The 15493-nt window shown below is 44.9% G+C and overlaps 1 protein-coding gene across 1 annotated transcript in view; it reads left to right on the top strand.

The window, feature by feature from the left end:
• The window catches only part of ccser1 (coiled-coil serine-rich protein 1), a 138669-nt gene that overhangs the window by 52580 nt on the left and 70596 nt on the right, over window positions 1-15493 (top strand). Inside the window, exons 9-10 of the mRNA XM_061260523.1 lie at window positions 722-782; window positions 8808-8976. Coding sequence (XP_061116507.1) covers window positions 722-782; window positions 8808-8976 — 230 coding nt within the window. The remainder of the gene's footprint in view (window positions 1-721; window positions 783-8807; window positions 8977-15493) is intronic.

The following is a 15493-nucleotide window of genomic DNA, read 5'->3' as shown; positions in this document are numbered from 1 at the left end:
AGTATTCACAAACTGTACTGTTAACCCAGAGCGGCAGAGTTGCACTCCAGAATTAATTTCACTTTTAGTTTTTTTTATTCTCCCCTGTGAAATTTGTGTATATGAGGAAATAACTTGGAAAATCAACACAACACTAAAAGCGAAATGGTCTCTGCGCTTTGCAGTCGCGTACGTAATTTTCATTTCATTTCCAGTGGGTTCTTTGTCTTTATTAATTACTGGTGCCGTTCTCAAATGCTCGCTCGTTCCAGCAAATTTGGAAGCGGCGGAATAACACACAATTAGCACTGGAGTGTAGTCTGACAATATTAAGACCCTCTGAAATGAATTTAAATCTGCTCGTTTCAGCAAATGACGGGTGTAATGTCCGGGAATTAGCTACATCAGTACGTAAGTGAACGGTCCCAGCACGTCGAAAATCCCCTTCATCACCGCGCCCCGTCTCCAGCCAGACCGGGCGAACAGCCGCCTAAATCTTCACCTCCACCTGCGCAGGCCGGCGAGTTATTAAGCAGCGCTATGTTTGCCCGTGCAGTCGGGGGAAAGAGGCATTCATTACAGTGCCACCGGGGTGATAAAAAAATGGCAGTTATCTTCGCTGGCTTCACCGTTTATTTACGGGAGTTCCGTGTGTGAACAAAATTGACTCTCTCTCTCTCTCTCTCTCGCGTGTGTGCGGCGTCACGACGGACACGCTTCCCTTCCTTTGGGACCGCTCCAGGGCACGTCGAGAGACGCGTCGGAGAGCGCGACAAAAGAGACCGGCCTCGACCTGGAATCAGGTGCGCTTGGAGGTAGCCTAACGCTAATGCACTGAAACCCCAAGGCTGCTTCGAGCGTTCGCCTAATCCCCGAGCTAGTGGAAATGCTCCGATAGAAATTCATGGGTAAGCGGTACGTGTAGTCTAGGGGAGGGACCACGGAGAGAGAATGTTATCCGGTCTCGGCTCTTGTGCTGTTCGACTGTCCCTGTTAATCAGCTTCCTGAAGGGGCCGGGTAGGAAAGAGGGCAAGTCGTTTTCTGAAATCCACAGATTTAGCCAGAGGGTACGGGAGGCACATTAGACAGCAGAACCAGGCAAAAAACTTATTTAATTACTTAATTACTTGTTTCCATTTTTATACATTCAGTACACTGCAGTATATGCCAGTACTGCTATTAGATGAACAACATATTTTTGGTCAGTCTACCACTGGATTTCTCATGCATTTTTTATGAGAAATTCTGATTAGAAATGCAAGCATTGCAAAGCATTTCTTTTATGTTCTATTATGTTTTTAATCAGGGGAAAACCGATGCCGGTAATTCGTGAAAACATTCGGCGTCCCTTATTTACATTTAAATATTATATAAAAGTTACATACCCTTTTAGGGATCTGAGAACGCATTTAAAATCAGTGTTTTATATGAATTAATGCAATGCTTTTAATCAATGAAACTTGTTCGTGCTGTGGAGCCTGCTCTTCTATCACAAAATAATTTGAAAATTAAGCAGCAGTTGATTTATTTAGCTTAGCTTTAAAGTGCAAGGCGAATCACAGAAAAAAAAATTCAAAAGCGCTCTCCATATCCTCAGTGCCTTATTATCACAGGGACTGTGTTGCATATAAACAATTCAAGTTATAGAGGACGTACTTTAAGACCAGTCGAGACAGACAGAAATCATCTTGAGAGAAGGTAATAGAATCAGCAGGATATGATCTGTGTACACATGAGTTGAGACAGACCAGTCCTGGTGGACATTATATGGGTGCACAGAGTAACATATCACATAAGCACTTCTCCCGGGTGGAGCTAATCTTTTGTTGTTTTGTTTTTTTGTTTTTTTTATATTCATCTGATGCACAAAATCGGGCTGAACATTAATAATTCTCTCCCCAATTTGGTATGAGCAACTAATGTTTTGTTCTTCTTTTTTCAATTCCTATTCAGCCCCATAGATAAACAACCAATTGCTCAATCCAATTGGCTGTTTGTAGCCACATTCATTCACAATCTCCACTGCCAATTCAGGAGCGAAGAATTTGAGAATTTTTCCTCTGCATTTTACCCATCCTAGTTACTTGGGAGCAGTGGGCAGCCACAGTGCGGCGCCCGGGGACCAGCTTCTGTTCTGAGGCCAGTGCCTTGGTCAAGGGCAACGGCAGGAGCATAACTAACTTGACATGCAGGTCTTTGATTGTGGGAGGAAACCAAAGTACCCAGAGTAAACCCACATGAACATGCAAACTGGATCTGGCCCGTCAGGAACACTATGTCACCATGCCACCCTGTGGACATTTGTGATTCTACTCTGAAACACGTGGAGTCACCCGCCTGCTCCTTATCATACTGCAGTCAAGCTCGCGTAGGGTTGAGTTGGAGGAAGACCTTTTGTATGTGGCTTTTGTCGTTCGGTCGACGGGCAGCCGACGAACCGGTGGAGGTCGCAAGAGAGCGATGAAATGCGGACCCCTAACTCACCAAACCCTCCCATACCATGCGATTTGCCCATGGAGTTACCGGCTGCAGTCGTCACTGGTACAGTCCGAACCACATTCAGTCACCCAGCAGCCAAAAAATCTCCCCACTTTGGCCCCAATTAGCAAAGAAGAATAAAGGCAAATTTGCTTCATCCAATGCAACAGATAGTATTGATAGCCAACCTGAGAGGGAGCTATGCTGCGGCAGAAGCTACGCTATGCGCTATTCACAGCATTAGCAGCTATTAGCAGCTAAAGCTGAGAGCCAGAATGGCGTCCAGTGTACACCAGGGCCTCTACCCTGATCAGGGCTTATAGGCCCACACACATCAGCATGGTCTTCCTGATTTTAGTATGCCCACAACACGATCACAAAGAGCAGTGATGTAGGGTCCCTAGCCTTACCCCCAGAGCCCAATTCCCCCTCCCCCTTGACCTCCTGTGGTCAGCTCTCTGTGTTAACATTTAGCAACATCATCCGATAATTATGCAAAAATATATACCATGTCAGGTGGAAAATCGTTTCGCAGACCGCTTGGGGAAAAAAGCAGTTAGACCCTAAAGTGCATGCATCCTTCTACCTTCTAATTGCCATTGTTTCACTTGAATCAGTACTGAACGCAGTGCAGGATGATATGAAAAGGTCGAAAACATAAAAAAATATGTGCGTGGGCCTTTAAGGTTTCCTGGTGAGTTTACTGAGTGAAATGGATGTTGAAGAGGGATGTGTGTTCTTGAGAGCACCTAGCAGGGGGGAAGGGGAGGGGGTGGCGTCCTGTTGTAAAAGGACAGGACTTTAAAAAATACCCCATCAGGCCCCATGTACCGTAGTGAGTGTTTGACAGTAGGGGTGTGACAGCTCTAGTCTGCTCCACTCCAACTTGAAGCAAAGTGATACGAGAGAACCCGGGCAGCAGCTAGCGTACAGAACCACAGCCTGTGTGCAGCTGAAAAGCAGGCTAAATAGTGGAAGGGACTTTTTTTAGACTAAAGAGACGCCTTTAAATCTAGATTAAAATTTTTGCAAAGTTTCTGGTTTCGGAACGCGGGCGAGGCAGGTTTATTGCATTACGTCAGGGCAACGTTTCGACGTGATGTGCTGCCTGTTTCTAGCGTTTGAAGTTTCGGGACGAGCAAGAACTCGGCTGCCAGGGAAAGTTAATGATCTAGCAGGGCTGTATTGGAATAATTAGCCCACCCAGGTATGACGATGTTGGCCTATTTAGGAGGAAGGAGGAAGTTGGGAAGCCTGTTTGCCATTTAATGGGAGCGTCGGGAGACGGCGGTTGGGGATAGCCGTCAGTTTTTTTTTGGTTGCTTTCGCCGAATCCCTCGCGGCTGCCTCATGGACTAATTGGGAAGTGGACAAAAGAAAACCCGGGCCGTCAAAAGCATCAATTATCCAGTCGCGGGGAAAAGCGAGCGTTTCCTTTCCGAAGTCTCCGGTCTGAAACACGTCTCCCCTGGACCGCGTTTTTACATTCAGGATGAGTGAGAGATCCGCGGCCAGCGCTCCCAACATCCGTAACCCCCGGCCATCCTCACCTGAGCTGACTTGGGGCCTTGACACAATTAATGTTTTATTAGATCTTAATAACAGTCCTCGTTAAGGTATGCTGGCATCCCTGCTGCTCGACTGTCCTTTTGCGTCATTAGGACTTGGGCAGTAAAAGCTGACACCATGTTTCTGAGTAACCTTGCCAAGGTGTAACAAGAAGAAAGCGGGGACCCTACAGCAAAACCCGGTGGGACTTCATTCTAGTCAGTTCATAGGACAGCAGTTTAATCAACATAAAATGACATTCGCCTGCCAGATACGCTCTGAATCTCAATTCTGTACAGATAATGCAAACGGACCGCAGTAGAAGTAGAGCATCAGTGTTGTTTACAGGTTTCAGAAAAGGTTTTAGTCGGATGAAAGCCTGCTTTGATTTCTTTACACGAATTTGTTGGGATCGAGGCACGTCGTTGTGCTGTCAGTTTCTTGTGATTTCCGAGAATGAAGGCAACCTTTGTAGTGGTGATGTTTAGGGCCACTCAGGAATGCATTATAGAACCAATCTGGATTATGCCTACTTTGCCAACAGTAAATAAAATGACACGCATCTAATGCAGAATTTGATGACCAAATGTCTTAAAATGGGGTTGGCCCATGATATCTACCTATGATTCTTTCATGTTGGATGAATAAAATGCTGCTTACATAAGCAAGCTACAGTGTCGTGAATTTGCCCTTCCTGATTTCCTCTGTTATTGGACATTGTCAGACCGAGTAAGAAAACAGGGAGGGAAAACATTTTTTTTGAAATTATTATTTCATTAATTTTATGAAAAAAAAAAGTACTCAATCAACCAATTAACTAAATATAATTGATGTTTAGATTCAGCTGATTGAACACAGCTAGGCTTCATTGGAACCAGCCCCGTTGAACCTTACCATCAGAGTGAAGGGGTCACCACAGTATTTCTACAAGCACACGATGCCACCAGGAAAGGACATTTCAGAAGAGCCTAGAGACCTGCAGGCCCCGCTAGCCTCAGCTAAGGTCAGTGTTCATGACTCCGCAATAAGAAAAAGATTCATGGGAGGGTAGCCAGGCAGAAACCACTGATGAACCTGCTCCTCACACATTTGCAAAAAGGCACCTGGATGGTCCCCCAGCCAAAATGTTCTATGGAGAGATGAGTCAAAAGTGGAACTTTTTGGATGACTTTCGTTCCCAGTATGTCTGGCATAAAGCTAATACAGCATTTCGCAGCGAAAACATCATACCAGCAGTCAAACATGGCGATGGTTAGTGTGATGATGTTGAGATGCTTTGCTGCCTCGGGACCTAGACGACTTGGCATTATTAAAGGCACCATGAATTCTGTTTGTAAAGACTTTTTGAAATCCTGTCATCTATCTATAAGCTGAAACTGGAGTGTAATTGGCTTATGCGGCAAGACAATGACCCAAAACGCACAAAAGCCAGTCCACATCTGAATGGCTGAAAAGAAAAGTTTTGAAAGTTTTGAAGTGCCTTAAAGTCCTGACTTGAACCCAGTAGCGATGCTATAGCAGGACCTGAAATGAGCAGTTTGTGCTCAAAAATCTAACAATTTATCTGAATTAATGCAGTTCTGCAAACAACAGGGAGCTAAGTTTCCTCCACAGTCATGTGAAAGACTGATATCTAATTATAGGAAGCATTTGGTTGCAGTTATTGCTGCTAAAGGTGGTGGATCCAGTTAAGTTTAAGGGGACAATTAATTTCTCACATGGGTGATATGGGTGTTTGATAATCTTTTTCATTAAAGAAATGAAACTGTTTTGTGCTTACTCAGGTTCTCTTTATGTAATATTATATTTTGTCCAAAGATCTGAAACCATTCAGCATGACAAATGAGCAATAATAGAGGAAATCAGGAAGGGTGCAAATACTTTTTCACGGAACTGTATTTAGGTTTACAGTTGCTAACTTGTAATTACCGTTTGTCAGGGAACATGAGCTATGGTAGATGGTTGAAATGATTTTCTTCTCGATTCCACACTAGAGTGGCAACAGCTTTACAGCTGGGCTGGGCTTGCTGTCTAACTAGCTAGATCTATTTCGCAAGATTTCACGTTCTCCCCTCCTCAGAGAGGCTGAAACTTTCATAAAAAACCGTGTTCTGTCTCTGCATTAAAAATTAAAAATCAACAATTCCCTCTAGTCTTTTCAAATGTCTAAATCCTGGTGCATTTCCCCTTAGTCATATTTTATTTATGTTCGCCATCGAGCCATTGCAGCCCCCCTAATGTCATACGCTCATACATTTTAGAAACATTACATTACAGTTATTAGGTACAGCTGCTCAGATACATTACAGTGGCGCCAGAACACCGTCTTGATTCTCAACTGAAATTCACAGAGCTACAAAGGACACGGGTTTGACGTAATACAAAATGATGAAGAATCGGGACGTTCTGAAGTACTGAGTTGTGAATCCAACCTAGACACAAAAGCAGATTGAAATCTGGAGAAGGGATTTTATTTTCTGTAATACACCACACTAATTTGCAAAGTGGACTTTCACCAAGGGAAGGCTTGATATTTAATCCATTATAGAGTGAAAGAGGTGGCAGTGGTGGAATGGGCCTTACTTACTTAAGTACTATTTATTTATTTATTTATTTATTTATTTGTCTGCTGGTGATGTTTTCTCATCGTAGGACGCATACCAAATACTAATTACGAAACACAAGAGCCTTTAATGGGTCCAAAATGATTTTTCCTTTCAATCCAAGATAATTAACAATAAAAAGTCAATTTTTGTTTATTTATTTATTAAAGGAAAGTAAAATTTGCTTCATTTCGTTGAAATATGCATAAATGCTGTTTAGTCGGTTCTAAAAGCTTGGAAACCTCAAAAGCATTCACTTTCGTTTCGTCATAATTTTATGCGTATGGTCCTTGATTTAAGCGATAAGTGCTTGGCAGTGCGTTCAAGCCCACACTGTTTCCCGAAACCAAACAATAATATTTGAAGTTTAATTGCAAGCCATATGAAACTGACGGAGTTTGGTTTTTAATGTTTTGTAATAGTGTTTGTGAACAAAGTAAGTAAAGTTGTTTCAGTTTATTTCCTTGTGGAACAGCCCTGCTCTCATGTCACTTTGATTCTGACCAGAAATTCTGCAGTCAGATTTCTTGGGGTGTCCTTGAAAACTGAAGGGAAGTGGATTGGATCACAGGATTTCTTTTTTCATAAAGTCGTACTTTTGCATCTCTGAGGCACTGACGCAGGCAGAACCTTCAAGTGATGGACATACTTGACAAAGTCCTTAGTTCCAAACAAGTAACACTTCATGAAAGTTGTTTATCCAAACTTGCAAATGCATATCAGTTATGGGAATCTCAGATAGGAAATCATGAATAGTTTCTTCCGACAATAAACTACAAAGATGCTTAATCCCCCAGGAGACAGAGGATTATAAAATATATCAATAATACTCTGGGTTATATGCGCGCGCGTGTGTGTGTGTGCGTGCGTGTGTATGTGTATTTGCGTCTGTGCGTGTGTCTGTGTGTGTATAGGCTAACAATTGCATACACACATGCATCTAAGCATGTACCCTTCCTGTATAGTAATCATCCCTGACATCTCTGAAGCGATGTCTTTCAGACATTTTCTTCCACAGGTTATTATCTCAGTCAGCTACCGAGTTAGATTTTCATCGTAAAATAAATTCCTTCAAAGTAATACATGGAGATGCGGTGTGAGTGCAGTGCGGGTGTTTGACGTTTTTGTTCCTAATTACTAAAGCCATTACGAGCTGATTGCAGCGTACGAGGGGATCCACTCTAATCTTCACTGTGTTCTGGGGAGAGCGGGTCCTGTACGATAAACCCTTCGCTTTGTGGGAGACTTAATGAAGCTGAGGTCACTGAAGCACCTGCCTTCGTGACGAAGCTGTCTTCCATGCGGAGTACACCTCATTAGATCTTGAAGTCGATAGGCTGTAATAGACGGGAACAGGAACGCTCTGGTACACTTAGATTAATTGATTTTACATAAGTAGTTGGGAGCCGGTTTTTGTAGTGGCTGTTTCGCTTTGAAATGGAGATCATCTTCGTCGAGGGTGTGTTGTCACATAATAACGGAGAAAGTCAGCAGATAAAAAACTACAGTGACAGCTTAGCTTGTGTGAGCAGGCATGCTCCCGGGAATTTAATAATATAATAATAATTAAAACATTTTTATCAAAAGTGATTTACAGTTGATTAGACTAAGCAGGGGACAGTCCCCCCCCGTTGAACAATGCGGGGTTAAGGGCCCTGCTCCAGGGCCCAACACCTGTGGCTCAGGCAGTAAGAGCAGTCGTCTGGCAGTCGGAGGGTTGCCGGTTCGATCCCCCGCCCAGGCTGTGTCGAAGTGTCCCTGAGCAAGACACCTAACCCCCAAATGCTCCTGATGAGCTGGTCGGGGCCTTGCATGGCAGCCAATCGCCGTTGGTGTGTGAGTGTGTGTGTATGAATGGGTGAATGGAGAAGCATCAATTGTACAGCGCTTTGGATAAAGGCGCTATATAAATGCCTGCCATTTACCATTTATCATTGCTACACCAGTACTTGAACCACCAATCTTCTGGGTCCCAGTCATATACCTTAGCCGCTAGGCTACAGGCTGCCTGGGTGTGCGTGGAATTGAAGGCACAGGTTTCAGTCGGAGCTTCGTGCCTGGTCTCATGGTTCTGCATTCGTACCGTGCACACGACCATGACCTCGACCGTGACCTCGACCGTGCACACGACCATGACCGCACAGTCCGCTCGATGCGCTGGCCGGCTGTTTTGACCGCATCGTTTTTTGCGCTTTCAGGGACGGACCCCCCAGGGAGACGAGGCCCGCCTCCCTGCTGCCGGCCGATTGGTGCTTCCCGCGGGAGGAGGAGCTGGCTGGGCTGGACGGACTCCCGTTCCGGCTGATGATGCAGGACTGCACGGCCGTCAAGACCCTGCTGCTGAGGCTCAGGAGGACCCTGCAGGAGGTACGTGCTGCACCAACTCGCGCAAACAACAGGGTACACCAACACCGGCAACAACAACAGGGTACAGCTACACCAACGCGCGCAAACAACAGGGTACACCAACTCGCGCAAACAACAGGGTACACCAACGCCGGCAACAACAACAGGGTACACCAACGCGCTGTAGGGGTCCTCGCACGGGACTCCAAATTATGTAGGGTCCTCGCACGGGCCGCCAAATAACGCAGGGATTTTACTCTCTACGAAACCGGGGCGCCAGTTAAACGTTGTGTTGCAGTATAACTGCGAAAAGTAATCAGTCTCATAAAATTACTGTTATCAGAAATATCCAACCACAAATATAGTATTTCAATTAATTAAAATAACCAATATTAATGATTGAACATACCGATAACCTGAAGGTTGGAAGTTCTTCGAAAGACTGCTTTAACTCGGCTCTCATGTCTATGCGATTCCAAAACGGACACCGGGGTTTAATAAAATATATTTATTAAACAAACATACAAACACATAACAGATAAACTAACGGGAAGTTAGTAAGGAAATTTAGTTTGGTATGTGTGTGTGCGTGTGTGTGGCGCGCGCAAGCGCGCGTGTCGCTAGAGTTCTGGGTGTGGTAATGAGTTAGAGTTAGCTGTGAGAAGGGACTACTTGCATAGTTTTACTCTATATATGCGCAAAAGACGGCGAATCAATTCACGTACATATATATGTAGCTAACCAAACACATTACAATGGTTGGATGGTAAATATTGAAACACAGATTCACAAAAACAGTTAAGACTAAACTAAACACTGGCTATGCCTGAATGTTTGTTTTCTTACTGAGTCCATACGCATTGCTGGATCCAAAAGACATGCTGTCCTTGTAGAAGCGGCGATGGTGCTGTGAATGGTGTCCGGGAGAGATGCGCAGGCTGGGGTGTTCCCGTCTTAGCAGCGCGTTGTCGTCTGATCCGCTGGTCCTTTTCCAGGTGTAAAAGTTCGTTGCTGTTTCGTTGTTGTGAGCTTTGCAGGAGTAAACTGATGTAGCGTTCCGCGTACACCAGTTTCCACTCGCTATAGGCCACGAAGTTACCGCGAGGTAACTGGGTGTGTCCGTAGGCCTGGTAGTGCGCTGTGCAGCATTCAGCCTCTGTCCGAGTCTCGGAGCAGATGAGCTGAAGCGAATGGCCAAAAAGGGTGCGTCGAAGAGAAGAAGCAGAAGAGGCAGAAAAAGCAGAAGAGAGATCCCAAGAACGTGTCTTGCTCTTATACGGGACCGTTTATTGCTCCCGCCATTACGGGATTGGCTGAACCAAGTTAGACGTCATTCGTGGTGGACGTCGCAGAATTTTCCTGTGGGAATGTGGAAGTTGTAGTCCCTACATCCCCCCTGTGGTCTCAGGATGCGGCTGAAGCCAGTGTTCCTCGAGAGCACAAAAGTCAGTTCACAGTCCACAGGTCAAGTACATTGGGTCGGTAACACAGCTCACAATTGACTGACAAACATCCAGGCATTTATCAACAATTAACTAAACTGGCCTAAAACACTTGATACAAACAATGTGAAACACTAAGGTCTAACAGTGAATACATTGTCACAAAACATGAGAAACCTTGGTGAAAGGGTTAGTCGTTCTGTTAGTTATTGGATGGTGTCCAGAAGGTGGAGCACCAACAGGAATGACCCAGCCATGAAAATGTTCAGATGATGTAGGGGTCTAGGATGGAGAGGCTGTAGCCTTTTTGGAAGTCTTGTTCAGACTGACCAATTGTTCTAGTCCCTACAGTCAGGTTGCTGACGAGGGTTGTCATCTGAAATATGTGGGGGCATTTTCAAATTAGGGCAGCTTTCTGTATCCAAGCTTAACCTTATGGCTGTGTCATCAGGAAGGAAATGGAGAGGTGGTCTCATTTCTAAATGATGTGGTAAGCTCACAAGTGGTCTTGTCTTGCTTGGGGAAGAGGTGGAGTAAGGCACACTGGGGTGTGGCAATATACTTGTAAAGATTACACTGTAGTTTCTACATGCAATACTTTATGATGGTTCAGTAGGTGTAGAAAGAAGCAATGAACGTTTACGAGTTATAACAGGTGTCGGATTTAACTCTACAGTACCTACTTACGATCTGCGTTTGCTGCTGCTACATGCAAATCTAAGTGGCTGCTATAAACTACCTGTTTATTTTGCCACCCCCCTTTGGTAGGAAAGGTGTGCAAAAGAAAGTGGTCAAAGCTTCAGCTGGGAGTCTGCCTGTGAGGAGACCACGGCTATAGATCAGTCTTATTCAGTCTTTTGATGGAGGTTGAACAAGACCAGATAGCTCTTTGGAGTGGTTACTCAAGGCATACACACTACTGAACAAAGGTTAGAGGCTTTAGTTGTCCTCCGAGGAACTGAAGAAGCTCTCTTCAGACAAGGTATCTTCCCTATCAGAGTCATGCTGGTGACTCTGAGGCTTGGGCCTACCGGGTCGGTCTTCTCTCCAATTCCGGCTGGAATCAGAGTGTGAGAAGCAACCACGGTGGCTCTTAACCGGGAACTTACTCACATGCCGTTGTTTTGAGCCATTAGATTTTAATGGGGCAACTTGGGAAGTGCCGGCGGGCTTGGTTGGAACAACGTGCTTAGCTGTTTCCAATACCTCGTTCCTGGGCACAATCCTTAAAGTGTCCCAGACCATTTGGGCTTCATTTCTTAATTCAAGGGCTGAGTGTTGGCCCCTTGAAAACAGTGAAACATGAGTTCGGACGCAGGGGTGCAGGTTGTGCACAAAAAGGGATTTGAAGGCTTGATCTTCATCTAAGCCTGGTCCGTTTCTGCCCTGGAAAAATGCATGTTTAAGTCGTTGGTAAAAGTCTTTTGGTCGTTCTGTACGGCTATGTTTAACCTCCACAGATTTGATCATGGCTGTGGCCTGATCAAACCGTGGCAGGTACTCAGCTACCAACGCTTCACAAACCTTGGGATAGCTGGAACGAACCTGTGGTGGAAGTTGTTCCATAAATGTATGGATCTCTCTGGTTGAGGTTTTCCATACAAGTCGTACCTTTTCTCGATCGGTTGCCCTGGGCAGATCCGAGAGACAGTAGTCAACTTCCCTCAAGTAACTCTGAATGTTAAATTCGGAGTCCTTCGGGTCAAATGTGTGGACATACTTCGCCATGGCCTCTAGCTCCTCAAAGCGAAGACCATGTGAAGTTGCACTAGTCTGCCTGTTTGGAGAAGGAGAGACTGAAATCACATTTGAATGTGAATGCGTTTCATGCAGAGCTCGACGTCCTCGGTTTGGTTTAGGGGGTGGAGCTACAAAACTGTCATTCTCACAATGGTTGGCAGAAGATGAATTGTCGCTGTCAGTGTACTGTACAGAGCTGTCACCTATCCTCTCAGTTATAAAGGGAAAGCTAGCGGGATTAGCGTTGCTTTTTGTGTGCCCAATTAATAACGTTAGATCTCCTCTACCGTGTCCACGGGAGGGTTCCCTGACCTCCTCATGAGAGGGGTGGGCATGGAAGGTGCAGTCCTGTACTTGCCTGACTGTTTCTCCCTTGCGGAGATGGACCACCGTTGGGACGGAGTCCCCCCTTTCCCTCTCCAGGGAAGAGGTGGGCAACCCATTGCATGGGTGGTCAACAGCACTGCAATCTGAGGAGACTGACGAGTCTCCATCAGAGCAAGCTGTGGAACCGGGATCTGACAAACCCGAATCAATTTGTGACCCCCCTTCCCCTGCCTTGTGGTGTAAGGAGGAAGCAGGAGAAGTTGGAGTTGGGCAAGCCTGAGAAAGCAGGCTTACAGAAGAGAGTGGATGTGGTAGCTTGTGGCATCCACTCTTCAACTGAAATAATTCCTCTCTGTAGGAACAAAGATCTGATTCGGCTGAATGCAGATCACGCAAGTATTGTACTGCTTTCTTGCCAACAGTTTGAAGCTCAAGTAAAACACTGGTGTGTTGTCCTCTGAGGTATGCCATCTCTGAGTCTAAGTTTTTGTTGCTCTGAAGAGCAAGACTAATCTGTCTGGCAAAATTCAAGACCAGACAACTTAGAATTGGGTCTTTTGAATGGTTGGGGGAGTGACCTTTCTCGTTGATTAATGAGAACATTTCTTTCCTACAATCAGTGAGGTTCATCTGATTCAGGAAAGCTATGTAGCCAGGTGCTAAACCTTGGGCTAAAAAGGAAAGGTACTCATCAATAGATATGGGTTCCATATCTCAAGCCAAATAAAGCTAAAAGCTAAAATCAGTAACTTAAGAGGGTACTCTTGAAGTTAACAATTTGACAAGGGCCCTGAGCTCCTAACAGTTGGCAATGAATTGTTTCCCAATATCACAATCCAACATACAAGTTGTGATGAAGGATAAAGAATTTAAAACGCTCTTTGAATATTCTCTATAACTATAGTACAAGGTAGCTATAGCATCACACAGGGACTCGAGTTGCACTAGCGGTACTGCAATGCAACAACAGCAAAATGAACAAACATATGGCGGATATTCAGACCGTAAAATAGGAACTGTGATGCTGATCACATTAATCCTAAATACCAGAATGTGATTGGTTGAAATTACAATTAAATTTGGATTTAAATGTAAAATTCAATTAATTATTAAAATTACTTTGACCAAGTAATTATAATTAATAATACAGTGCGGCTAATAATACTATTATTGATAATACGTATTATACCGGAAGGTAAATGCCAATCAACAAACTACCGTGTAAGATTACGAATGTAATGCCACAATGTTACACGAGGGGGCAGTATATTGAGAAAGCGGCTCATGCAGGCTTTCAAAAATGGTACAAGGGTGACATCTAGCGGTATTTTCAAAAGATTGCACTGGTGGCAATTTAGCTGAGAAAGAATGCCGAGAATTCGTTCTGGAGGCACGTGACATGAGCCAAAGCTCGTCTTTCTCACGCAGAGCTCCAAATTAGGATGGGGAATTCGTTATGAAGTCACAAGACATGAAATTTGAGCCAAAGCTAGTCTTCCTCACACGGGGCGCCAAAATATGTAGGGGTCCTCGCACGGGACTCCAAATTATGTAGGGTCCTCGCACGGGCCGCCAAATAACGCAGGGATTTTACTCTCTACGAAACCGGGGCGCCAGTTAAACGTTGTGTTGCAGTATAACTGCGAAAAGTAATCAGTCTCATAAAATTACTGTTATCAGAAATATCCAACCACAAATATAGTATTTCAATTAATTAAAATAACCAATATTAATGATTGAACATACCGATAACCTGAAGGTTGGAAGTTCTTCGAAAGACTGCTTTAACTCGGCTCTCATGTCTATGCGATTCCAAAACGGACACCGGGGTTTAATAAAATATATTTATTAAACAAACATACAAACACATAACAGATAAACTAACGGGAAGTTAGTAAGGAAATTTAGTTTGGTATGTGTGTGTGCGTGTGTGTGGCGCGCGCAAGCGCGCGTGTCGCTAGAGTTCTGGGTGTGGTAATGAGTTAGAGTTAGCTGTGAGAAGGGACTACTTGCATAGTTTTACTCTATATATGCGCAAAAGACGGCGAATCAATTCACGTACATATATATGTAGCTAACCAAACACATTACAATGGTTGGATGGTAAATATTGAAACACAGATTCACAAAAACAGTTAAGACTAAACTAAACACTGGCTATGCCTGAATGTTTGTTTTCTTACTGAGTCCATACGCATTGCTGGATCCAAAAGACATGCTGTCCTTGTAGAAGCGGCGATGGTGCTGTGAATGGTGTCCGGGAGAGATGCGCAGGCTGGGGTGTTCCCGTCTTAGCAGCGCGTTGTCGTCTGATCCGCTGGTCCTTTTCCAGGTGTAAAAGTTCGTTGCTGTTTCGTTGTTGTGAGCTTTGCAGGAGTAAACTGATGTAGCGTTCCGCGTACACCAGTTTCCACTCGCTATAGGCCACGAAGTTACCGCGAGGTAACGGGGTGTGTCCGTAGGCCTGGTAGTGCGCTGTGCAGCATTCAGCCTCTGTCCGAGTCTCGGAGCAGATGAGCTGAAGCGAATGGCCAAAAAGGGTGCGTCGAAGAGAAGAAGCAGAAGAGGCAGAAAAAGCAGAAGAGAGATCCCAAGAACGTGTCTTGCTCTTATACGGGACCGTTTATTGCTCCCGCCATTACGGGATTGGCTGAACCAAGTTAGACGTCATTCGTGGTGGACGTCGCAGAATTTTCCTGTGGGAATGTGGAAGTTGTAGTCCCTACAGCGCGCAAACAACAGGGTACACCAACGCGCGCAAACAACAGGGTACACCAACGTATGCAAACAACAGGATACACCAACGCGCGCAAACAACAGGGTACACCAACGCGCGCAAACAACAGGGTACACCAACGCGCGCAAACAACAGGGTACACCAACGTATGCAAACAACAGGATACACCAACGCGCGCAAACAACAGGGTACACCAACGCGCGCAAACAACAGGGTACAGCTACACGAACGCGAGTACACCAGCGCCAGTACACCAGCTGGAATTGAACTCCACTTCCTGCAGGCCGCAGTG

The sequence above is a fragment of the Conger conger genome, chromosome 11 (assembly GCF_963514075.1).
Source record: "Conger conger chromosome 11, fConCon1.1, whole genome shotgun sequence".
NCBI classification, from domain to species: domain Eukaryota; kingdom Metazoa; phylum Chordata; class Actinopteri; order Anguilliformes; family Congridae; genus Conger; species Conger conger.
Note: the sequence above shows the minus strand (reverse complement) of the source record. Positions and strands in the feature narration are given on the sequence as shown.